Below are 27,513 nucleotides of genomic sequence, written 5' to 3' on the forward strand. Positions count from 1 at the left end.
AATTCTCCTGAGATGAAGAAAAAACAGAAGTATCAGCAAAAACATATGTTGCTTAAAAGAACAAAATGGAAATTATAGACTTGAAAAAAACAATAGATGAAGTAACTCCCTGCGTGGGCTCAATACTAGATGGGAGACAAAAAAGAATAGAATCAATGAACTTGAGGACAGATCAAAAGAATTTGCTCAATCTGAGCAAAAGGCAGAAAATAGACTGAAACAAAAATAAAAACAGAGCCTCAGAAACCTCTGGAAGCATAGCAAAAGACCCAATATTTGTATGATTAGAGTCCCAGAAGTGGGGAAAAAAAAAGGATCTGAAAGAATATGCAAAGAAAAATTGGCTGACAAGCCCCCAAATTTGCCAAAAGACATAAGTCTACTGATTTTAAAAGGTGAGACTATCTCAAATAGGATAAACCCAAATAAGTTGACACCAAGTCATATTACAAATAAATTGCTGAAAATTAAAGACAAAGAAAAAATACTGAAAGCAGCTAGATAGAAATAATCTATTACCTATAGGGCAACACCACTTTTCTTTTTCTTTTTTGCAAACATATGATTGAGTTTATTGCAGAACTGTAATAGGAAACGGGATTGTACAAAGAAAAGAGATGGAGACAAAACTGGATGAGGGTTTCATACTGGGTGTCCCATCCACAAGCCTCAGCAGCCCTCCCACGGATCTGCCCACCTCAGCAGCCCCGCCATGGATCTGCCTGATTCTTTCACATCAAGAAGTTGATCTTGTGAGCCATTTCCATACTGTAGATCCGCCGGCACTTTTCATAGCTTTCCCTCTGTCGCCGGCCGCATGGCTTCTCATAATACCGCCGAAGCTTAATGTCCTTAGTGAGCCCATCCGTAGTGAGGATTCTGTTTAGGGTCCTCTATGCACCTTCCACGTTCCCTTCCTATACCATCACAGTCCTGGCGATGAACTTCAGATGTTTTGCCATGACCCTGGGTTTAAGTCTCCATTCTGTAGAGCCACAAAGACCCGTCGCCAGGCATGGAAAGGACAGGGGTGGCAAGGAGGCACCACAGCGTGCCAACAACCACACACAGTTCCAAAAGGGCTTGGGTTGGGAGATGGGAAAGTACTCTTTGTTGGTCTTTGGAAAAGGGAGCAAAAGCCTGCAAACTTGCCTTCCTGCCGAGACGGCCTTCCTTCCCCCAAACCCTGCACCCAGCACCACTTTGCAATAATAGCAGATTACTCATTTGAAACCATGGGGTGCAGAAAACAAAGTTGTGTAGAATTTTTCAAATTCCATAAGAAAAGAACTGTCAACCATGAATTCCACATTGAATAAAACTACTTATCAGGAATGAATGTGCAATAAACACATTCTCAAAGGAAAACCAAAATAAATTGTCACTAGCATACCTACCCTCATAGAATGTCTAAAGAAAGCTCTGTAAACCTAAATAAAATGATTTAAAAAAAAGAAAGACTCTTGAGGCCTAAGGTGGGGAGGACAAACAATGGAGGATAGACACTTAAGTAAACACAATGGAGTATCCTTCTTTTCATGAGTTTTCTAAATTATATGTAATGATTAAAATAAAAATTATAACACCATCTGATCCTCAAAACAAGGATATTTTAAAGTGAAGAAGGCAAAAAAAAACCTAAATAGAAGTAAAATTCCTATGCTTCACTTGAAGTGGTAAAATACTGAAACCAATAGTCTATGATCAGTCATACCCAGAGCAATCACTATGAAAATTACACAGAGCAATATATTTAAAAACACTATACAGAAATCAAGATGAAATCCTAAAAATAGTCAACTAATTCATAGGAAGTAAAGACAAAGAAAGGAATCAAACAGAAAACACATAATAAAATCATAGAGCCAAGCCCTACAATATTAATAATTACTTAAACATAAATGGTCTAAATACACCAATTAAAAGGCAGAAATTGGCAAGATGAATTAAAAAAGCATGATCCAACAATTTGCTGTTTGATATACTGTTTACAAGAAACTCATTTCGAATTTAATGACATAAGTGAGTTGGAAATATAAGGGTGGAAAAATATATGCTGTGTAAATATAATTTTTTAAAAGGCAGGAATGGCTAGAGCAATATCAAATGAACTAGATTTCAAAGCAAGAAAAGAATATGAGAAAAAAATATCATTGCCTAATGATAAAAGGATCAGCACACCAGGAAGACATAATGACCCTAAATGTGTATATATCAAACAACAGAGCCTCAAAATACGTGAAGAAAAATTGATAGAACTGAAAGAAGAAACAGACAAATCCATAATTATAGGTGGGGACTTTAACACCTCTCCTCTAAACAAGTAATAGGACTGCTAGACAGTGCTATTCTTTATCAGTAAGGATATACAAAATGTGAACAACACCATCAGTCAATGGGATCTAATTGACATATATAGAAATTGCCTCTAAACAATAGCGGAACACATGCTGTTTTTTAATTTTTATTCAGGCAACCATGGAACATTTACCAAGATAGATTGTATCCTGTGCCAAAAAACAAACCCCAACAAATTTGAAATAATTTGAATTATTTGAAATTATACAGAATGTGTTCTCTAATCATAATGGCATCAAACTGAAAATCAATAACAGAAAGACAAGAGAAAAATTTCTAAACAGAAATTAAACAATTCAATTCTTATTTCTAAATAATCCATGGGTCAAAAAGGATGTCAAAAAAGGAAATTTAAAAATACGCACAACAGTATTAAGACGGAAGTATGGCATATCAAAATATGTGGGATGCAGCTACTAAAGCACTATTGAGAGTTAAATTTATAATGCTTATATATTAGAAAAGAGAAAAGGTCTTAAATCAATAATAAAAGTTCCTACCTCAAGAAGCTAGAAAAATAAAAATAAATTTAAAAAAAAACAGAAAATAAACACAAAGCAAGCAGAAATAAGGATATAAAAAAGAACAGAAATCAATAAAATTGCAAAGAGGAAAACAGAGAAAATCAATGAAACCAAAAGCTATTTAAAAAAAAAAATTGATAAACCTGTAAAAAGGTGGACAAAAAAGGAGAGAAAAGATATAAATAGTCAAAATTAGGAATAAAACAGAGAAATCATTACAGATTCTGCAGCCATTAAAAGAGTAATAAGGCAATACTATGAGCAACATTATGCTCAGAAGTTCAACAGAAAAATCAGCAATATAGAAGATCCGATCCATACAACCACCCAACATGATCTAATTGACATATATAGAAATACTCCATCCAACAACAGCAAAATACACAATTTTTAGAAAAAAAGGACCAATCCCTTGAAATGCACAAATTGCTGAAAATAGGTATTCTTGATAGTCTTATAACAATACTGAAATTAAATTTGCAATTCAAAAGATACAGAAAATGGAATCTCCAGGATCAGTTGATTTCCCTGAAGATGTCTACTACATATTTAAAGAATAATTAACATCAATTTTACACACTCTCTTCCAAAAAATAGAAAATTAAGTAACATTTCCCAACTTATTTTATGAGGTCAATATTACCTTGATCATAAAACCAGACAAAGACAGTTTAAAAAAAAAAGAGAGAGAGAGAGAAAGAAAACAATAGACCAATAACTTTCATGAACTTAGAAGCAAAAAAGTCTTATAAAATATTAGCAAACTGAAAAAAAATACACCAAGTGGGATTTATTTCAGATACGCAAGTCTGGTTCAATATTTGAAAATGAACCAGTGCAATCTACCAGATCAACAGGCTAAATCAGAAACTTACATGATAAATCAATTGCAGAAAAAGCGTCTGACCAAATGCAATACCCATTTATGATTAAAAACTCTTAGCAAGTTAGGAGTAGAGAGGAACTACTTCAACTTGAAAAAGAGCATCTATAAAAATTCATAGCTAATGCTAGAAGACTGAATGCCTTCCCTGTAAAATGGTGAATGAAGCAAGATGTCTGCTCTCACAACTCGTACTCAACATAGTAAAATAAATAGCATGTGTATTGTAAAGGAAGAAATAACACCAGTCCTCTTTGCAGATGGCATAATTGTCCATGCAGACAATGAATGCCCTGGAATCTACAAAAAGAAAATTCCTAGATCTCATAGGTGAGTTAAACAAAGTCTCACTATACACAATCAACAACCAAGAAACAATCATATTTTTATGTTCTAGCTCTTTAGCAAGTGGCATCTGTTGCTTATTACCAGGAGTAAAAGTCTGGACACGTTTGGCCACTGCATTTTGGTATTGGAGTCACCAAGGAAAACACAACACAGTCAAGTACTAGATGGAACAATGCTTTGCTCACGTAGAGAAGAGACAGAGCAAGGTCAGCTATGTAGTGGGCGTCAGTCCCCATAAACAGCAGGGCCTCCTTGCAGCAGATGTGGGGCAGTTGGCAGCATGCAACCCTTTCATGCTGCAGCAGAGGAACCTTTTGCCCTCCCCGCAGAAGAAAGTTATAGCAGTGGGGCTGGCTAGGTGCCATATGATACATATGTTTAAGCAGAACAAGGGAGTACATATTGAGTCTGAAACGGAAAGATATTCCCACACAAGGTGATAACTCCAGCATGGGCTGCGAGGATGCTTTATCTCTTGGGAAGGAAGTGTTCTAGGCCCAAGGCCCATTCTTATGTGGCTGAGTAGGGGTTTGAAAGGTCACATGCACAATACTGCCTTTCCCAACACTAACAATGAATATGTAGAAACTGAATTAAAAACAGAATACTATTTACTATCCCTCAAAAGAAAATGAGATACTTAGGTATAACCTCACAAAAAATGCCCAGGGTCTGTATGTGGAAAATTACTCAACAGTTAAAAAAATAAAAACAACTCAACTAGGAAATAGGCAAAAAACATGGGGAGACATTTTCCTGCAGAAGACAAACAGATGTCAAACAAGCACATATAAGATGTTCAACATCACTAGACATTAGGTAAATGCAAATTAAAACCACATGATATATCACTGCATACCTATCAAAATGACTATTTAAAAAACAGTGATAACATTAAATGCTGGTGAGAATGCAAAGAAATTGAATCACTCGTACATTGCTGGTGGGAATGCAAAATGGTACAGACATACTGGAAAACAGTTTGACAGTTTCTTAGAAAACTAAACATGAAACTATCATAGGAACCAGCAATTTTACTCCTGGGCATTTACCTTAGAAAAGTGAATACTTATATTCACACAAAAGCCCGTACAACAATGTTTCTAGCAACTTTATTCATAATAGCTGAAAACTGAAACAATCTAGATGCCCTTCAATGGCTGAATGGTTAAAAAACCTTTGATATATACATACCATCGAATTTTACTTAGCAATGAAAAGGAACAAACTATTGATACACACAACCTCGACAAATCTCCAAAGAATGATGCTGAGTGGAAAAAAAAACTCCTATTCTAAAACTTTACATATTGCATGATTCCATTTATATAACATTCTTGGAATGGCAAAATTATACAAGTGCAGAATAGATTGGTATTTGCCAGGGATAAGGGATGAGGAGGCAGGGAAGGAGAGAGGTGGAATCTTTGTGATGACAATTGTTCTGGATGTGGACTTTGTCAATGTCAATATGCAAGTCTGATACTGAACTATAGTTTTGCAACATGGTACTATTGGGAAAATTAGGTAAAGCATACATGGGCCTCCCTGTATTTCTTAAAACTGCACATAAATATACTATTATCATTTAAAAAGTTATTTAAAAACAAAATATAGAATAACATGTAGACATAAAAATATGTGACATAGTAGGCAGGAGGATGAACTTAGAATCAGAAGATCTAGGTTCGTATCCCCAGTGTACCAGTTCTAGCTATTGTGTCAAATTGGTTATCTGTTTGCAAAACTTATTTTCTCTTTATTTTAGGTACACAGAAAGACTAGATTTTCTAGTCTTTTCTGCAGTTAAATGTAGTTACATGATTAAATTTGACCAATAATATGTGGGTAAAAGAGATATTCATTACTTGTAGTGGTTGGCCCATAAAACCTGCAGGTGTCATGCTCCATTTTCTTTCCTTCTCCAGTGGCTTGCTGCAGAAGAGCACAGCAAATTTGGAAGTAACATTTTGAAGTGGGGGAAAAACATAGAGGAGCCTGTGACCCTGAATTGCCATTTGTAGGACAACTGATGACGGGAACCAACTTTTGGAATTCACATGAGTGAAACATAAACCATTTCATTAAGCCACAGAGATGTGGGGCAGCCAGGACATCTTAACTCATATAGTCATTCCTGACAGCTCTTCAGAAATCAAGCCCAACACTTTTCTGGAACATTCTACTGTCTCTCCTGTTTAGATCTGCAGATTCAAGGGGTCACCCATTTCCTTTTATTTGATGAGGTAATATTAGCAATGTCCTTTGACTTTCACAGAATCACCCCTTTATGACCCTAAAACCAATATTTAAAAAATAATTTATAATGCTTTCACCTTATTCCAAGAAAAATATAAAGTAGCTAACGAAAATGCATACACTAGACCAAAATCAAATAATTTAGAAACAAATTTTTGAAAAGAGGAATAGTAAGAAACAGAAACAGGAAGTTTAAATAGCCCCAGAGGTGAGGTAAATACATAAATATATTTCAGAAAGACCTGTATGTTTGCAGATCTCATATTTATTTCTAGTAGCTTACATAATTGGGAAATATGATATATTACAATATTTATTTCATGCATTTAATCAGTTGAGTCACATCAAGATTTATTTGGATGCATTTTTTAAACTAGGGTGGAAAGCATGCATGATAGAAGTTGTTCAGGGAAAATACCATTTTCCTGATATTGACACCTGGGGAATTTTTTTCCTGTATGTTCTCCTTGAAAGGTCAGTGAATAAGGAAATAAACATTTTTTTTATCGACCATGCAGCAAACACTGCCACAAATCAAAGATCATTAAACTTCAAAACTGAAACATTGAAAGAGAATCCTAAGTGTAAATAGCCACCCCCTTCTTTTTTTATTTCTCATTTACTTTTCTCAGAAATCCTCAACAACTGAAATATTTTCCAGAAGCACCACTTAATCTATTGAGTAAGAAATATGATAGAAATTTAGATTGTAATTGGTTTTCTCAGTGATATCAATGCAATTGTGGGTAAATTGCTAGCCATTAATGAATTGGGGAATGCCTCAATAATTCTGAAAATTTTCAGAACAGAAAGCAGACAATACAAAACTGTTCATTGGATAACATACATGCAAATTTCCTCTGGGTTTTAGGTAAGAAAGTTGTGAAAAAAAAAGAGTAATTTAAATTTGATATATGGAATGACTTTAGCTACAGAATCATTGAGGAAGATTACCTGAGACTAGGTCATTTTTCCTAGTGTAAATGTAAGTACAATAACTATTTTAGCAAATTTGAATAACATAAAATTTAACATCATTATCAAATTTGATAGCACAAAAATTTCAACGTTTTCTGTGTATAAGGTAAAGAACTTGAGATGCACTCTAGTTCCCAGTATAACATATAAAAATGTCACCCCTTTCATACCTCTTTCATCCCTGTTTTTAATATTTCTCTCTTGATTTGAGAAATTCTGAAATGTGAAACAAGATACTTTTCATGCCCACAAGGGGGACCCTTTGCACCACAGCAACAGAGTTTACACAGCACAGCTCTTCCTGCTAATACACCATTTGGTTGAGTCCATGGTCTGCCGTAAAATACCAGAAAGTCAAGTCATATCCCATCTCCTTGGCCTCACCTGTGAATCCAGGCTGACAGATACAGACATAACCTGAGGCTTCATGGTAGCTGAAAGAAGAAGGCAGTCCAGTAATGTGTCCATATTGTTTCTCTGAGGACAGCTCCACACATTCCCCATTGGACTGGCAGGGGTTACTATTGCATTCATTGATGTCGATCTCACACTGGGCACCTGTGTATCCTGCAGGATTAAAAATTCAGAGAAGCTGCTAAGTCAAAGGTGTTGAATTGTAGAGCATCTGCCTAAAAGGAGGCTGACTGCTATACCGGCATTGATTTAACAAGTTGATGTGCCTGCCCTCAAGGAGCTGGTAAGGGGAATCTGGTAAGAGGAGGCTTAGTGGAAATAAGTGCTAGTATCAGTAAAATCACTTAAATAATTTTGACCAAAAAATTTTAAAGAAAAATTTGATTAATAAGACTTGAAATAAAATGAGATGTCAGGATAACCTGGATTTAACCTGAACATTTTAATGAAAGGCTCCAATTTTTCAAATATTCTTCATCTGTAAATTTGTATTTAAAATATTTCAATAGCTGAAAAGTCAGCAAATATCCACAAAACCAAATTCTCTTAAAACTCAAAATAAAGGTAGATCCTTATTTCCTAACATTCAATGAAACAGAATAAGAAGTTGTTTTAAATTTGCATGGACTTAGCTGGATTATTTTATTAGGACCAGGAATAAGAACAGTAAAACATAAATGATTTGTCACTTTATAGATAATTAAAATATTAAATTTCAATGAAAGTTCTCTACTTGAACTTTTTCTTTGCTTTTATAAATACAGGCAACTGTAAGAAATATATATAGTTTTAGTGTATGTGAATGTTTTAACATAACTGGAACCGTATTATATGCGTTCTTTACCAACTTGCTTTATTCACTCCCTTGCACAGTCTAGGCATGTTAGTAATATAGATCTAACTCATAATTTTTAACCACTGCCAAGTATTTCAGAATATAGATGTGCTATGCCTTAAACCATTGTCTTACATTTTTGCTATCGCAATGTTGCAATGAATATCATTATGAAAGGTGACAGCGTGCTGGCAGCCCTCACAGCCCTCACTCACTCTGGTCGCCTCCGTGGCCTGGGCACCCACTCTGGCAGCGCTTTAGGGGCCCTTCAGCCTGCCGCTGCACTGTGGGAGCCCCTCTCTGGGCTGGCTGAGGAGGGCGTCGGCTCCCTCAGCCTGTGGGGAGGTGTGGAGGAAGAGATGTGGGCGGGAACCAGGGCTGCACGCCTGCTTGGGGGCCAGCGCGAGTTCCAAGTGGGCATGGGCTCTGCGGGCACCGCACTCGGAGCACCGACCACTGCCGCCCAGGGCAGTGAGGAGCTTAGCATCTGGGCCAGAAGCTGCGGAAGGTGCCCCGGATGCCGCAGCAGTGCCGGCTCACCAGCACTGCGCTCGAATTCTCACCAGGCCTCAGCTGCCTCCCAGCGGGGCAGGGCTCAGGACCTGCAGCCCGCCATGCCTGAGCCACGCCTAATCCACCAAGGCTCCTGCGCGGCCCCAGCCTCCCTGAGGAGCACAGCCCCCTGCTCCATGGCACCGGGTCCCATCCACTGCCCAAAGGCTGAGGAGTGCCAGCACACTGCGCAGGACTGGCGGGCAGCTCCACCTGTGGCCCCAGTGCAGGATCCACTAGGTGAAGCCATCTGGGCTCCTGAGTCTAGTAGGGACTTGACCTTTATGTCTAGCTAAGGGATTGTGGATGCACCAATCAGCACCCTGTGTCTAGCTCAAGGTTTGTGGATGCCCAATCAGCACTCTGTATCTAGTTAATCTGGTGGGGACTTGGAGAATCTTTATGTCTATCTAAGGGATTGTAAATACACCAATCAGCACTCTGTGTCTAGCTCAAGGTTTGCAAACACACCAGTCAGCACCCTGTGTCTAGCTCAAGGTTTGTGGATGCACCAATTGGCATTCTATATCTAGCTAACCTGGTGGGGACTTGGAGAATCTTTATGTCTAGCTAAGGGATTGTAAATACACCAATCAGCACTCTGTGTCTAGCTCAAGGCTTGTAAATGCACCAATCAGTGCTCTGTGGGGACTTGGAGAACTTTTGTGTCTAGCTCGGGGATTGTAAAGGCACCAAATCAGCACCCTGTCAAAACGGACCACTCAGCTCTCTGTAAAACAGACCAATCAGCTCTCTGTAAAATGGACCAATCAGCAGGATGTGGGTGGGGGCCAGATAAAGGAATAAAAGCAGGCTGCTCCAGCCAGCAGTGGCAACCTGCTCAGGTCCCCTTCCACATTGTGGAAGCTTTGTTGTTTCACTCTTTGGAATAAATCTTGCCACCATCTTGCGTGCCACCATGCCTGGCTAATTTTTGCATGTTTAGTAGAGACGAAGTTTCACCATGTTGGCCAGGCTGGTCTCGAGCTCCTGACCTTACGTGATCCACCCGCCTCGGCCTCCCAAAATGCTAGGACTACAGGCCTGAGCCACCACCCCAGGCCTCATATTTTTAAAGAAACACAATTCAACTTCACAGTCGCCTAAGGGCCTTTGCAATATCATTTAACTCTGCTGAGAAATGTTTTGGAAACAGAATTTACAGTCGAGAATTATAAAACTTGTAAACTAAATCATAGTATGTCTTTACTTTAAAATCATTCAACAACTTCCCCTTTCACATAGAAAGGAATTCAACATCCTTAATATAACTGTAAAAACTCCCTGCATTCCCACAGCCTTCGTGATGTTTTTCTCTCTTCTAGAAAACTCTCCTTCAAGTGTTTCCTTGGCTAACTCTTACTCAGGTTTCAGACTTTATCTTGTATTGCTTTCTCAGAATAACTTTCCATCATGTACAGATATAAATAAGATCCCCTTATTTTCTCTCATGCCACCCAATTCTTTTCTTTCATTGCTCTCATTGTAATTTTAAATATATATTGATTTGTGTATATGGTTTCCTCCCTCAGCAGGCTGTGTGCTTCACAAAACAGAGACTGTGTTCATTTTATTTACCACTCCAGGACTGAGCAATATGTAAGCGGTAGACCTTCAATCACTAGTACTACTCAAAGATTGAAAATAACAATTTAGATTATAATCCTAGTTTAGCACATAAATCAGGGAATTGACTATTAATAAGCAAATGATGAGATTATAATGAGATTGCTCATTTTGTATTAATTTTAATAAACATCTAAATGAGATCATATGTTAAATCATAACCACAACATAAATTCTGCAGCTCAACAGTGTAATATATTTTTTACAAAAAGACCCTTGGGGCCTTTCCCAACAATCTGAAGAAGAAACTTAAGAGTCAAAAAGTTAAAAAAAAAAAAACAAAAAAAAAGGAAACTAAAAGAACATGTCAGATCAAGACCCAACAATCCTTTATAGTGACTCCCCCAACAAAGATCATTCAGAGTCTCTTAAACTTGAATGTCTACCTTTTGAATATTATTATTTCATACTTAAGTTTCTTCAAATACATTCAATAACAGTTTTTACAATAAGTTTTTATTAACTGGTGTTTGTTGTGCCACAATGGACTTATTGAAGAAAGACTGGACTATTTTCAATTTTCTTCTCATTCTAAGACTGGAGACACACATAATCCAGGTTAGGGAGTAATTTAGAATCATCATAAATCCTTTTTTTGTTTTTCTGGCTCATGCATTATCTCATTCCAATCGTGAACATTAGGAAGGTTCTGATTTATAGTCTTGCCAGTCCTGTACCCACCACTGAGGCCCTGTGGGGATTTTATTTGCTGCTTTCTTTAACCATGTATATAAATAGACTCCTTCAGTCAAGGCTATATTCAATAGTTTTAACAAGTTTTTCTATAAAACTCTGAACAAAGAAACAACATGATACTGAGTCACATCCCCAGGGTTCTTATATTATGTTTGTTTGTTAACAATTCCAATCACATCTGGGCATCAGGAAATCTTTTAAGGTAAGCATTTAAGGTGACTGACACTTCTTGTAATCAATCATTAATTACTTCTGAAATGAGGACCCTAGGCAATTATAGCAGTGGATTCTTGCCATTGTGTTCTGTGGCAGTGGAGTCATGATCTGAAGAAATAGTCTCCTTTTCTTAGATATGGAGTAGTTTGTAGTGTTAACTTTTATCTTTGTATACAACAGCAAGATAGGTTACAAGGGTATTCAGGATGTTCTATCTAGGCAAAATTACCATCCATGCAGTAACCCAAGGCAGAAACCCAGAGGCAGAACTGTCCTGAACCTGTGCCCTTTTCTCACTCCCCACATCATTTCCACCTCCTATGTGACTCTCAGGACTACCCCCTGCCCCGACCCCAACCACTATTGTCTTCGTTCTAGCAAACAGGCTCATCTCTTCAAACTACCTAGGAATCTTCTCACTAGATTTCCCTGCCTTTAGTTTTATTTTCTTTGATCATCTGCCACGAAGCCAGGGAACTCTTTTGAAATTAACAAAGCAAATTTTGTTATTTTTCTGCCCCGTAGTTGGCAGGGCAGATATGAAGTTTTGTGATCTGGCTTTAGTCCTGCTCCCCAGTTCAATGTTTCTGCCCCCAGCCGTACACAGTCCAGTATTTTTGCAATCACTCAAAGTTCCACAATTGGACATGCTCTTTTCTTTTTTTCTCTTTTCTTCTTTTTTTTGCGAAGTCTCACCCTCTCGCCCTGGAGTACAGGCTGGAGTGCAGTGGCGTGATCTCGGCTCACCGCAACCGCTGCCTCCCAGGTTCAAGCGATTCTCCTGCCTCAGCCTCCTGAGTAGCTGGGACTACAGCCATGCATCCCCACACCCGGCTAATTTTTTTTTTTTTTTTTTTGTATTTTTAGTAGAGATGGGGTTTCACCATGTTAGCCAGGCTGGTCTCAAACTCCTGACCTCAAGTGATCTGCCTGCTTTGGTCTCCCAAAGTGCTGGCATTACAGTTGTGAGCCAAGGGCACCCAGCCAGACATGCTCTTTTCTATGTGTGCCTGCCACATTTCTTGCTTCTTTCTTTCTTCTTCTCCTTCCGTTCTTCATTTCTTAAATAAGTAATGGACTACACAACTTCCTAATTTTGATATTTATTTAACTTTTATTTAGTGCTTACTATGGTCCAGGATAAGCCAGGAGTTTTATATACATTACTGAACTTATCTCTGAAACAGCTCTATCCTGTGGATATTATAAATGAGGAAACTGAGGCTCAGAGCAGTAATTTGTCCAAAGTCACACAGCTAGTGAGTACATTTATGGAACTTAGTCATCTTTAGCTTATCTAAAATGGTGCCTCTTTGATCAAGCTATCCCTGCACTTCTTCTCTATTCATTTTTACAGAATTTATTATAGCCTCTTATTGTGCCAAAAATTGTACTACATACGTTTTGACATATGTCTCGCTACTGGAATTTAGGTTCCTTGGAGGAAGGGACGATACCTTTTATATTCCCAGATCCCTGTTTTATTAGCCACTGAAATCCATGTGGCTTAAACGCTTGAATCCATGAATGAATGGAACATGTATTAATTGGATTTCTTGAGGTAGATGTTCTTAACTGCCTGACTCCATTACAAACTCTCGCCCTCCTACATAATTTCCACCTCATGGTATAGAACTTGCTACATAGTTGCCCTTTTATGAGTGCTTAATATGTGCAAGGCTCTATTTCTACAATTTTACTTTTCATAATAATACTACAAGTAAAGTATTTTTATCCCTCTTTTGCAGATGAGGAACTGAAAGATGAAGAGGAAACTCACCCGAGTTCATTCAGTTAATAAACAGGAAACATATCCTACTCCTAAACCATCCACTCTGCCCTCTGCTTCTGGACAGAGATCTTTCATGAGTGTTCGTTGGTGACAAGAACATGAAACTACATAGTTTGGAAAATTTTCAGTTTTAAGTCAAGTTGATGACCATAGGTTAGCAAATATTCCCCCATTTATTATCTGCAAGTGGGAAGACATAACATATACAGATTTCTAAGCCACAGCATTCCAAACTTCCTTTTATATTTCCATTTATTTTTCCTATAAAATATATTTAACCAAAGATGTTAAATGTCTCTTAGGCAATAGGATATCTTTCAGCCAGAAGCTACTACTGATTAGATTGACTAGTCTCCACGTTTCCTTTCCACCCACAAGATTATCATTTTCTTAGACAATAAAGTTAGTGGGGAGAGAGATCCAGATGATCAGTAAGCTTATAAAACTAGGCCTTGAGTAATCGTAAGTTTATCATTTTTTTTTCCCGGTAAATAAAGCAAGAAGAGATAGGAGATGCTGTATCTTTTATTTTTATCAAAAAATCCTAATGAGAATTAGATTTTAAAAAATAGAGTCATGCATCACTTAAAGACAAACATTTGTTCAGAGAAGTAAGTCATTACACAATTTCATCATGGTGTGAACATCATAGAGTATACTTATACAGACCTAAATGTTATAGCTGACTACATACCTTAGGCTATAGGGTATAGTCTATTGCTGCTAGGCTACAAACATGTACAGCATGTTACTGTAGTGAATACTGTAGGCAATTGAAACACAATGGTATTTGTGTATCTAAACATACTTAAACATACAAAAGGTACAATAAAAACACAGTATAAAAGATTTTTTTAAGTGGTACACCTGTGTAGGGTACTAACACGAATAGAGCTTGGAGGTCTGGAAGTTGCTCTTGAGAGTCAATGAGTAATGAATGAATGTGAAAGCCTACAACATTATTGTATACTACTGTAGATTTTATAAATACTGTATGCTTAGGCTACTCTAGGTTTATTAGAACATTTTCTGTCTTAAACAAAAAACTAACCTTAGTGTACTAGAACTTTTTTATTTTATAAATTTTTCAAATTTTTAAATCTTTTGGCTCTTAAATAATGCTTAGCTTAAATCACAAACACATGTACAGCTGTATAAAATAACTTGTTTATGGGCCAGGCGCAGTGGCTTATGCCTGTAAGCCCAGCACTTTGGGAGGCTGAGGCAGGTGGATCACGAGGTCAGGAGATTGAGACCATCCTGGCTAACAGGGTGAAACCCCGTCTCTACTAAAAATACAAAAAATTAGCCGGGCATGGTGGCGGGCGCCTGTTGTCCCAGCTACTCAGGAGGCTGAGGCAGGAAAATGGTGTGAACCCAGTAGGTGGAGCTTATAGTAAGCGGAGATCACGCCACTGCATTCCAGCCTGGGGGACAGAGAGAGACTCCGTTTCAAAAAATAAAAATAAATAAATAAATAAATAATTTCTTTACATCTTATTCTATTTTGAATTTTTTAAGCTTTTAAACCTTTTATTAAAAATTAAGAACCAAACACACACCATAGACTAGGCCTACATGGAGTCAGGATCATCAATATCACTGTCTTCTACCTCCACATCTTGTCCCACTGAAATGTCTTCAGCAGCAATAACACACATGAAGCTGTCATCTCCTATGATAACAATGCCTTCTTTTGGAATACTTCCTGAGGGACCACCACAATCCCACGGATAGTGAGTGATACTACAATGTTAAGACAGCCATGACATCACTAGGCAGTAGGAATTGTTCAGCTCCATTGTAATCTTACAGGACCGCGGTTGTATATGTGGTCCGTCATTGATCAAAATATTGTTATGCAGTGCAAAGCTGTATGTCAGGCAGTTTGTTTCGCAAAATTAGCATCAATATTTGCCTATGGCCTGTAACGTAACACAAATGTTACATACTGTTTTCTATTGATTCTTGTATCACCTCTATACTCAAGTCTAATTATCCTCTATAGGTAAACTTTAGTTATGGTTTATAGATAATTAACTTTTTATTATATTAACAAATATAACTTGTTACATTACAAATACCTAACAGAATACAAGTTTCTAATAGTTTAACATTATTTCATGGGTTTCTATATATTCCTGCCATATAAGAGAACATTTTGGAAAAAAAGAGAGCATCTTCCAGTGAATTTTTCTCCATGAAGATCATGCTGAATTTCATCTTTCCATTGATTTTTCCCCTCTGTTCCTCTAGAGGGTTATGATCACTGGGCAGCTTGGTAACCTACTTTAGACAATATTTAGTATAGCAGTAAATATGTGTGAGCACTGAAGAATAAAACTAAACAATAATAGCTAGAAGAAATAATTGATTTAAAACATTTAACAACACTGATTTTTAATTTCACTTGCTAAAAGCTATATGTTTATTCTAAACAAATGGAAAATAATTGGTGGAAGGTATTTTGTCACTCACCAGGCCAGCAGTGACAAGTGTAATTGTCAACACTGTCCTCACATGTAGCATTATTGTGACAAGGTTTTGACCAACAAAGAGGCATCAAGGTCTCACAGTGTGTCCCTGTGAATCCACTACCCGTGCAGTTACAGCTATATCTGGAAAGTAAATGAAATTTTCATGTCAACTCTTGGTCATATTGAGATCAGATATCTTTATACTGTTTCTTCATCTGTCCATCAACCCAAGACCCATGGCATAGTCTTACTACCTCAAAAACTCTGGGGAATTATCTATACAGGACTGAATGCATGATTTATTTCCATATTAATGTCTTATTATCTTTAAAAAATTTAAAGTACAGCTTCATGCAAACCATGACTATTTACTTCAGTTTCTTCATTCGTAAACTGAATATAGTACCTATGTTACAAGGTTATTGTGACAATTAAGTATGCATATAAAGAATAGACACAGTATCCCACATATCTGAAGGTACTAAATATGTTGCTATTAAATAGCACTTAATAAAATTGTTAATATTTTTTAAGGTGGTAGAGAATGATTTATACCATCATGGCACTCTGTTATACAGAGAGCCCAGTAATAAGGTTCCATATGAAAAATGAAACCATAAATTATGAAAAACTTAGGAAAAGCCTTTATTAAATGAATTGTAACTTACGATGTTCTCTTATTTTTAGATTGCAAGAATATTTAGGCCTTACTATTTCTAATTATTAACGGAATGACTGGAATTATCAAATAGCCCCAAAATACAAATCTAATGAAGAAAGTTATTGATTTTATTAAAAGGAGACTTTTAATTTAGGTGGGGGTCTCCTCAAGGATTTAGTATTGTAAAAAATGTACCTGCACACTCAGCTTAGGCAAAATGAGGGTCTTGGGAAAATATCTATGAATTTATAAGGCAGGTAGAGTCCTCTTCGCTATGGCTGTGTGTGTTTTTATCACTAAGGCAAATATTGTAAGTGACTATAATCTTCATATGTGTTGTTAGAAATCTATTCAGTATTCCATTTGTTCAATTAAAAATACCTACTAAAAATCTAGTATAGGTAAAACATTAGCGACAAAAACCCTGTGCTCAAAGGGCTTGGCTGGCTGACTAGTGGACCTCACGGAATTAGAAGCTCTATTTGCATAATTCCTTTGGTCTGCAAGAAGTTCTTTTTTTTTTTTTTTTCAGTTCTGATTTTCCAATATATCTCATAGCAAACATTTTAAATTTTTGTGGGAAAATAAAGTCAGGTTGTATTGGATTGACCTTATGACTATCATCTCAACATTTAGGCAATAAGAGATAATGGTACAATGGGGAAATTATTCATGGCATATTCAAGTGAGGAGAATAAAAGATAGCGAAGTTTCAGCCTTGTTTTGTTTACATTTCCACTGGAATCAAAACGTTGTGTCATTTCTGTCCTGATGCTTTCTGGAAACAGTGAAGTATGGAGGGGTAAGCCTCCTTTTCTTCTAGGAGGCCTTGTGTGGAAACTTCCATTGTGACCTGTCTGTCTCTCTGTTGGCCAGTTACCTGTCTCCAGAAATGTAGATTTACGCCCCTAGAGCATTATTGGGGTACAACTAAAAGTCAAAGACAAGACATGGAATGTAATTAAAAGTTATATTTTAAAAAGAATGTACAGCCACATTGTTCTATTAAAAATTGAGGGCCAGGCGCAGTGGCTCACGCCTGTAATCCCAACACTTCGGGAGGCAGAGGCGGGTGGATCACCTGTGGTCAGGAGTTCGAGACCAGTCTCGCCAACATGGTGAAACCCTATCTCTACTAAAAATACCAAAATTAGCCAGGTATGCTGGTGGGCATATGTAATACCAGCTACTCGGGAGACTGAGGCAGGAGAATTGCTTGAACCGGGAGGCGGAGGTTGCAGTGAACCAAGATCACACCACTGCACTCCAGCCTGGGTGACACAGCAAGACTCCATCTCAAAAAAAAAAAAAAAAAAAAAAAGTCATTACTTTGTTGCAAATTTTTGCAGCATATGTGCCTTTTATTGCTCTCCTTTTGACTCTGATTCACTTTGAAATTAGATTTGGGATAAATTATGTCTTATTTACTAAATAAAGGAGAACCATTCTGTTCTTCCTTTTGCAAATAATTAATTGTGTGAACTTGTGGGCGTCTTCTCACTTCTCTAAACTTTAGACTCCTTATTGTAATATGGAAACATAAATACTCATCTTGCCTTCCACTGAGCTGTTGAAGAATCAAACAAGATAATTTTAAGTGCTAATCTTGTTAAAAATTGTTATGCATTTGGTAACAGTATCGTGGCTTAAATAAAGATTAGAAAGTTCTTCAGTGTTGTGGCTTAAATAAGTATTAGAAAGTTCTTTTAAAAATGTTTTATATGAGCTCAATTACTGTTCCACACATTTATGATGTTCATCATATTGAGATGTAATTTATTGCTGTTCTATTTTGCCTGAAAGCCAATGATAGACTTCAATTTGAAGCAGAATCACATGGCTATTTCTCACCATTATGCTTTCTCAAAAGTATTCACCCAATTCCCTGAACACATGGAAATTAATTCAAGATATAAGTAATTAAATATCACTGCCCTTTCCAACATGGTTTATATAACATTTTAAAAGGATTTATTGCTGTCATCTGATTTATATCCTCGACATATAGATACAAACTTATGTACACATATATAATAATCTCTAGCTTTGTTTTTGCACCTTTCCTATCTACAACAGGTTTATTTCATGGAATTGAAAAATTGGCCATTTTCCATAGGATAAGCAGTTCTAAACTATTACAAGAAAGACTTGTAAAATCTTCCCTCTTGAGACAGATGGTCTCCAAGAATACCCTTTTCAGTGAAATCTGAATGTTTTCATCAGTTAAAGTATAAAGTTACACCCCAAATTTTAAGCCGAGAATGTGAGAGTTCTAAATTCAACAGAGTGGTAAAATAGTTCTTGGTCAGGGAGTTCTAAGCCAATCACCCAACGCCAGAGAAAATGTACCTGTTTTCTCCATCCACACACAGCCCTCCATGGAGACACGGTTGACTGGCACACTCATCAATGTTGAATTCACAGTGATCCCCTAGGAATCCAGGGGCACAGTCGCAGAAATAGGCCCCCAGAGCATCCTGACAAGTTGCACCATTTAAACAAGGCTGGGACCAACATTCGTCAATTTCCAATTCACAGTTTACACCTTTTAAAAAAGTCAGCACAGAAAAAACAGAAAAAGTTTTAGCAAAGTGTTCATAATTTAGCAATTTGACAATGCTTTGTTTACCAGAGCACTTGTCAAATGTTCCGTTACCCAAAATAATTTTCCCCCTTAATTGTAATTGATATTAACTTTTGGTGTGCTTATGGGAAGTTGTACAAGGCAGAGCAGCTGTTACAAAGAATTATTGCATACAACAGCTTGTGGTGTTTAGTCCGTGAAAATAAATAAGTCATTTTTAGAACAAAGTTTATTGTTAACTGCACTTTTGTTGGAAGCCTAAAAGTGGCTGGTCGATGTTTTTCCACTATTTTTAAACACTTAATTTAGTAAAGGAGCAGGGAGAACAGTGGGTAAGAGCTCAGACTCCAAAGCCAGATAGTTGGGTCGGGATCCTGGCACAGCCACTTATTAGCTGTATGACCTTGGGCAAGCTTCTCAGCCTTTCCATGTTTCAGCTTCCTCACGTGAAAAAGACAACAGTGGTAATTATCTCATAGGACTCTTAGTCTAATTAAATGTGTTTGAAAGTACTTATAATAGTACCTGATACATACTAAGTATTTGCTAGAGAAAAAACACTTTTTTCCACAAAAAAATCTGTTGTACATATATAATGTGCAATTATTGATCTAAGTGCTCATTTTGCGTAGACATTTTTATCTTAATTTTTCTTTTTTGTAAAATACTACCTTTAAATACAAAAACTGGTGACTTAATGTAATTAATGGCATCATTAGAAGCTATTAACACTTCATTTTAAGGTAATGTTACATTAAAAAAAACTGTACTTATCACCCCAAAATTACTAGGTATTATTTGCTAAGCAAAATAAGTTTATGATTTATACAAGTTGTAGCAGTATTTAAATAACAAACTATTTTATTAAATGTCAAAATAGTATTTGATATACAATAATCGCATTTGCATACAGGTTTCAAAAGACACAAAAGGAGGAATATCTATACTTATCCATCTTTATTTCTGTGTTTCTAACCCCAAATAATAAATTATATATTAAAATGATATTAAAAGATTTTCAAAAAACTCAAAAGTCAGTAGTAGTTCAATTGATTTGTGCCCATTTTTCTTGACAGAAAATGCAGCAGGATATTCTAACACCATCTATTATTTACAACTGTTAGTAGATTCAACAAATAACCAACTTAAAAGAGAAGCTAGCATATTAAATGTGATTGTTTTTTAAAAAATAAAAAACTTAAACATTAAATTTATGTCCATAAAAATGGAAACTTTTGCAATAGCACTTGTTTCTAGGTAAATGACTTGCTCTTTGAGGCTTAGCTATGTCTAACGCTGTCTGTGAGTGAGATTTTCCACGGTTATTTTACTTGGCATAACTAAGGTCACGGAAGAGCGGAAAGACCATGAATTTTTTAGACAGACCATCCAGGACTGAGCTCTGCTCTGTCACTACTAACAACGAGGTTGGATACAGTAAATGCTGCATCAATGGTAGGTATTACTATAGTGTGTTTGTCATTTCCTGCATTCCATCCTTAATTCTTCACGGTAGGTAGAATAAAAAATGTTTGAAAAGTGACTGGAAGCAAAGACAACTCTAAAAGAGAATTTAGAATAACCTTAAATTCACTTATCAATAAATATAAATGACATTACTGGGAGTATAAAATATAGAGACTGGAAAAATTTGGAGCAGCCAGCGTGTCAAATACCATTTTAAAAAATCAATAATTAATGTAGAAAAAGCCACAGAGTAATAGTAAATATATAGCTAAAATTAGGTAATAAATATTTGAAATGGATTAATAGCCTTACAGCTAGAGGAGAAAAAGGTAGAAAATGGGGCTTTTCAGTACTGGAAAGTTGAAGGTCAAAAACAAGAATGTTTAGAGAGCAATGACAGACACATCCCTGAGATGCTTCTCATGAAGTCCATGATTGTTGGGGAGATGTCAAGATAGAGAAGGAGTGAGAGCGAGTATGGGTACGGAAAGGCCAGGCGACAGAGGTCCTGCTAAAAGTTCAATAGTAACAAGGAAATGAGAAGCCTCAGGGTGTGGTGATAATTTTGGTTGTAAAGCAGGTTTGAATGACGCCAGGGTCTAACTTGAAATTGGATCAACGTATGGCTGCAGTGGAATAAAGATGAAGGTGACTGCGATAAGAAGCTCACAAAATTCCAAAAGCATGATCCATGCAATTCCAATGGCTTCTAACTGCATTCGAGTAAAGTGAAAACTTATTTCAACCTTTTTAATATTTTGTTTTATTTCCTATTAAAATTCTGTCATCACTCTACATGCTAGTCATATGTCATAACAGACTGTTTGCTTTTCCTCAAACCTACCATATACCTCTACCACTCAAAGTTTTTGTACACACTGATCTCTGTCTGGAATGCTTTTTCCCCCTTGTCCACCCAGTGAAGCCATCCTTTTAAAACTGAAGTTAAATGTCCCACCAGTGGACTCATGAGAACAGTGGTTTCAGCAAGAAAGCCAACCTTTCCTGTTGACCTTAAGAATCATGGAGATAAGAACTCTTTAAAGAGGACTGTGTGGAAAGTGGTTTCATTGAATAAATGCCAAGTTTCAGCAAAAGCCATGGGATTAAAGGTTCATTGGGAAAAAAAGTTTGGTTTATCTATTTGTAGTTGAGAAGAGACTATAGGTAGAGAAACAGGTGATCATTCTAACAGAAGTCAGAAAGATTTTTTCCCTGTGACGTTTTCACATAAGCGAATGTAGATATACATTAGCATTCTGTACCTCCAGACCAGATCACCCTTATTTTCTTTTCTTTTTTTTTTTTTTCTGAGATGGAGTCTCACTCGTCTCACTTTGTCACCAGTGGTGCTATCTTGGCTCACTGCAACCTCTGCCTCCTAGGTTCAAGCAATTCTCATGCCTCAGCCTTCCAAGTCGCTGGGACTACAGGATCATGCCATCATGCTTGGCTAATTTTTGTATTTTTAGTAGAGATGGGGTTTCACCATGTTGGTCAGGCTGGTCTCAAACTCCTGACCTCAAGTGATCCGCCTGCCTCAGCCTCCCAAAGTGCTGGGATTACAGGCATGAGCCACTGCGTCTGGCCCAGATCATCCTTCTGATACCGTCTAGAATGTCTTCTTCAGTTATCTCACAGGCATTGATATCTCAATGGCATTGAGTTATCTCACAGGCATTGGCTGTGTCTCCATCCGAATCCCATCTTGAATTCCCAGGTGTTGTGGGAGGGAGCCGGTGGGAGGTAATTGAATCATGGGGGCAGGTCTTTCCTGTGCTGTTCTTGTGATCGTGAATAAGTCTCATAAGATCTGATGGTTTTATTAGGGGGAGTTTCCCTGCACAAGCTCTCTCTTTGCCTGCTGCCATCCATGTAAGACAAGACTTGTTCCTCCTTACCTCCTGCCATGATTGCGAGACCTCCCCAGCCGTGTGGAACTGTGAGTTAATTAAAACTTTTTCCTATATAAATCACCCAGTCTAGGGTATGTCTTTATTAGCAGAGTGAAAATGGACTAATACAGGCATCATTCCACAATTCCAAATAACGATAACCTTCCTCTCCCCAACCGTGCTGATCTGTGCCATCCCCATCCCTGCCAAAACTCTCCGCTCAGTGAATGGTATTATCATCCAGGTCATCCAAGCCATAGTTCTAGGAGTTAGCATCTTATTTGCCACTATTCCCCGTGTCCTAATTAGTCATCAGATCTCATCATTTCTCTCTTAGAAATGGATCTAAGGTGCCATCCTTATTGCTGTGACCTTAATTCAACCCTCATCATGTCTCATCTGCTCTCACTACTATTGACTTCTCTTTTCGCAATCACTCTCTACATTTCTATAGAAATGTGATCACTATAAAGTACAAGTATGATTGTACCATTGTCTGCTTAAATTTTTGACGTCATCCCCTATCTCCCTGTCTCTGAAATAAAGCACAATTGCCTTGTAATGCAGTAGAAGCTTCTAAAAGATGTAGATTCTACTGGTGCCACCCACAGCAGTGGTCTCACAGCTCCACTGTATCTCAAGACTCTAGGCTGCATATAGGTATTTCCCTTACTTGTAATGCCCCACTCCTCACTCCCTCCTTCCCCAGGCTAGCTCCAGTTCCCAAATATCCAGTTTGTGTATCCCATGATTCTGGAAACTATAGTTACTTATATTTGCCTCTAATGCTGCTTCACTGTGCTCTCAAAATTCCTCTTAATATAAATGTCTATATATATTGTCCTCAGTTGCTTATTTTTCTATTTTATCTACAAAACTGTGAGCTCCTCGAGGTCAGGGTCTTTGACCTTTAACACCAATATCTGTGGTATTTAGCACATATTCTTGAATATTTAAAAAGTGCTCAATAAATGTTGAATGCATGAATAATCAAGTCACAGCTATGGAATAATCAACCACCTCTACAGGAAGGCAAACTGTATGCCAAAACAGAGCTGCTCAGTGCTTCCACAAGCCTGGGCCATAAATCAAAAGCCCAAAAGTCAAATTTGTGGCTTTGGCAAATGTTTAAAACCTATTATGGTTTCAGAATGATTGTGCCCCAAACTTCTGATCAGTATTTAGAGACTTTGCACTCCAATTGGCATCTTTCGGCATTTAGAGATCCATGTTAACATTCTGTGCCACAAGATAATGGACATTATATCCTATCAGGATGGAACAGGTCTTGACTCTGACGCTGTCTTCATCATTCTTTACAGTGGGCAGGCAGCACACCATGCACGCAGCAAGGTGCTGATAAACCATTCTGAATGCCTTTCTCATTATCTGCAGAGTCCACGCTTTGGAAATAATTGTAGTCTGGCTTCAGACTATGATCCTAAATTTCAGATTCCATTCAATGTATTTGATGCCTAACAGGCCTCTATGCATAATATTTTTCTTTTAAATAATAATTATGTATGCTATTTTGGGGCTTTTTATGTATAACAAGTACAACAGTTATCAGTGCAAGTCGGTGACACAAGCATCAGAGCAATGTGGAACTGTAGCATTCGGTTTTCATTATAGTGATAGATTTACAGTAAGTTCTCCTCCTAGATATTATAGTCAATCTGTTTAACATCCTAAAGCAATAAGGAGAGGCTGGATGACTTCCTGCTCTGATGAATAACATAAGCATAACAATGCTTAGCAAGATGTTATAAGAGATTAAAGGTGGATAATTATTATTTTCAGTGGGAACATCTTTGGCGTTTTAGCCAATGAGATTTCTGGCTTGTGAATTTAGACACACCTTTCCTAAGGACACCAAAAATAACAAAATTCTCCTTTTGAATCACTCACTGTAAGCAGATTTTGCAAGCCCAGGATTCTATCTCTGAAGGACTGCTGAATTTTGTCAATTCTAAGACTCCTTTTTTACTCCCTCACATTTTTAACATCTCTAGAACCGAGATGCACTTTACAATCAGCAGTGTCTTAGCCTCATGCTACAACTTAACCAAATAATTTTTTCTTTCTTAATGATATCTGAAATGTATGTAAGACTGATGATGTATTAAATCTGATACAGAAAATTTGTCTTAATAAATATTATTAATGTTTTGTCATTATTTTATTTAACTATGATTATATTTTATTATTTTGTTATTGTGACTATTATAATCCTTTTTGTTTCTACAAGTTTTACTTTACTGCTAGACAAAACTGGAATAACCTGTGGTTTCCATATTAAACATTTTTTTTTCGGGTTTTCTTAATCCTTGTCACATTGTGTCCTCTTTGGTACCATTGTACCATCAGTGAAAGTTTAAGAATGTTCTTGACACTGTTTCAAAACCATCTTCCCAGAATATCATGGAGGCTGAAACTAATTCTAGGAAGAGAAAGAAAGAATGTCTTCTCTTTGTCAGCCCTAGGAGTGGGGCATTGGGAGGAAATTCTCCTACTTCCTTGTATCTAATGATTACAGTTGTCTGTTTGGAGAACAGTTTCTTCTAATTCTGTGAGCTCATTCTTCATTCCTCTTCTCCAGCCATTTTTCTCTCAATCCATCTGTATGCCATTTCTCCCACTTCACTTGCATCATAAATGTCATAAAATTTACCATAAGATAGTAATATATTATTTTCCCAAGTTAATAGGAATGACTTTCCCCATACACTTTCTATATTTTATACATATATATACACACTCACTTTTTAAAAGAATTATGAAAATAACAAAATATATATCAAATTTTAAAAGCTGGAGTAACCCATTTCAGAGACTCCAAGATGCTATGTTTGAAAAATACACTACTTTTATGAGTGGTTTATGCTTTAATTTTATAAGTTTTTTTGAAAGATTATAGAAAAATTACAATATTCTCATTTTATGTTAAATACATCAACATTAAACATTATGTATTTTCATACTTCCATAATTATGTTTTAATCATAGCAAATTTCTTATGTTTCTCTTCATTAGGATAATTACTATTCGTAAATATATAAAATTGTTAAAATAGTAGTAATTTCTTAGTTCTTTATTTTATGATATGGCCATTTTAGAAGCTGAATTATTGCCTAGGCATATTAAAATGTTACACTTTAAATTTATAAGTGCGGCAGAGAGATTTTGACTGAACTTCAGTTAATCTATTCCTGAGTTGGGTTCTAACAGTATTCAAAAAATAATACTTTCAAGTAATCAGGTATAAGATTACTTGAAAACAATTCAAGTATAAGAAAATGATACCTGTAAAAAACAAAGGCAAACATTGTTTAGATACCATAGGTATTCATTAGTAGTAATGTTTTAAGAGACAGAAATATTGGCAATTAACTCTTTCATAGCCTAAATAGTCTATGGAAAAACTTTTGTTAATCCATTTCATTCTCACCATGACCCTAAGAGTTAGGTTGTATTACCATGCCAATGTTTGAATGAGGAAATGGAAGTTCATAATTGTTATTTATCAGTACCAAACCACTAGAGAACATCTAGGCTGAGCCTGGAATCTCTGTCTTCTGCTTCCAAATTCGTCTTTCCACCACATCTGTTCATTATATTACTATATATTTTTCAGCTCATCACCTTTGCATTCGGACCTGCACACACACCCTGCTGATAACTAGGTAGGCACTAGGAGAAATAGCAGTCGCATGTCAGAGAGAAAGCTGTCTTTCTGGCTCATAGATGATAATTTCTTTCTATGTCCTCACATGGTAGAAGGGGTGAGGGATCTCTCTTGGGCCTCTTTTATAAGGGCACATAGCCTATTTATGAGAGCTTCCCCGCAATGACCTAATTACCTCCCAAAAGCCTCACCTTTTCATACTATCGCCTCGGACAGCATTTCAACATATGCATTTTGGAAGGACCAAACTTTTCAGATCATAGCAACCCCTTTCCAAAATATCTCTGCAGTCCTTCTCCCTTGATATTCAACATATTATTGTTCAAATAATAATAGTAAATGTAGGCAGAAGATACAAGTTTCAGTTTTACATTCTGAAAGGGATGCATTTTTGCTCTACTCATAGGCCATTTTTTTTCCTAGGAATATTTCCTGACTCTAACCAACATTACCAGCTTCTTTCTTTGTGCTTCCACAGCATGATGTTTATAGACAGATGGTAATTGTTGTTTACATTCCTGATCCCAGAATAATTTGTGAGCATTTTGTCAGGAATAAATTTTATCTTAGTCACTTTTACATCTCCAAAGTCCAGCACAATGCCCAGTGCATTGCAAATATAAATATTTGCTGAGTGAATATTTGTTATTTTGTGCACTCATTCAACAAACATTTGTCAAAACCTGGAAACTTCATTTCTTCATAAAAACTACTTCACATGACTCTAGTTCTGAGCAAAAGCCTGAACAAGTGTTTAACTTTCCTTATAAGACACCATAAAACATTATCAATTTCATAATTAAGCGCATATAAAAACAACCATTTTTCTTTGATATAACTATTTCTCATGAAATAAGTTTATATTTAATAACATATTTTATTTTCCTCAAATTATTTCCCATGCCCATTAAATTACCTATATTATTTGCCACGGATGCCTTCAAAGTTATTTAGTTGATCAAAATATATTTAGAAAAGATAGAACACCAAGCCCAGATTCAAATCTCCACAATGACTGAAATTCGAATTATGTCTTTGATATGTGCCACTGTAATGGCAGTGTCAGTTAGTTACATCATACCTCTTAGACTTATGCATCAGCATGGATGAGGACTACTGGAGAAGGCCCAAGAGGAACATGAAATATCATTAGAAGTAAAAGAACTGCTGATAGGACACTTTAAATGAGTAACCATCATGTAACCCAGGGAGGTAAAATATGTTGCAGTTGTGCAAGTGAAAGACACTGCATGGCAATATGGT

General features: G+C 36.7%; 1 protein-coding gene and 1 pseudogene across 2 annotated transcripts in view; both read right to left on the minus strand.

The window, feature by feature from the left end:
• The window catches only part of CRB1 (crumbs cell polarity complex component 1), a 211,720-nt gene that overhangs the window by 115,954 nt on the left and 68,253 nt on the right, over nt 1-27,513 (minus strand). Inside the window, exons 3-5 of one of the 2 annotated variants that reach the window (XM_054452101.1) lie at nt 18,969-19,164; nt 15,960-16,099; nt 7,735-7,917 (exon numbers count right to left, since the gene is read on the minus strand). In XM_054452101.1, coding sequence (XP_054308076.1) covers nt 7,735-7,917; nt 15,960-16,099; nt 18,969-19,164 — 519 coding nt within the window. The remainder of the gene's footprint in view (nt 1-7,734; nt 7,918-15,959; nt 16,100-18,968; nt 19,165-27,513) is intronic. The other variant, XM_063647634.1, reaches the window with a different exon arrangement.
• On the minus strand, nt 699-962 carry LOC129014610 (small ribosomal subunit protein bS21m-like; annotated as a pseudogene).

The sequence above is a fragment of the Pongo pygmaeus genome, chromosome 1 (assembly GCF_028885625.2).
Source record: "Pongo pygmaeus isolate AG05252 chromosome 1, NHGRI_mPonPyg2-v2.0_pri, whole genome shotgun sequence".
NCBI lineage: Eukaryota > Metazoa > Chordata > Mammalia > Primates > Hominidae > Pongo > Pongo pygmaeus.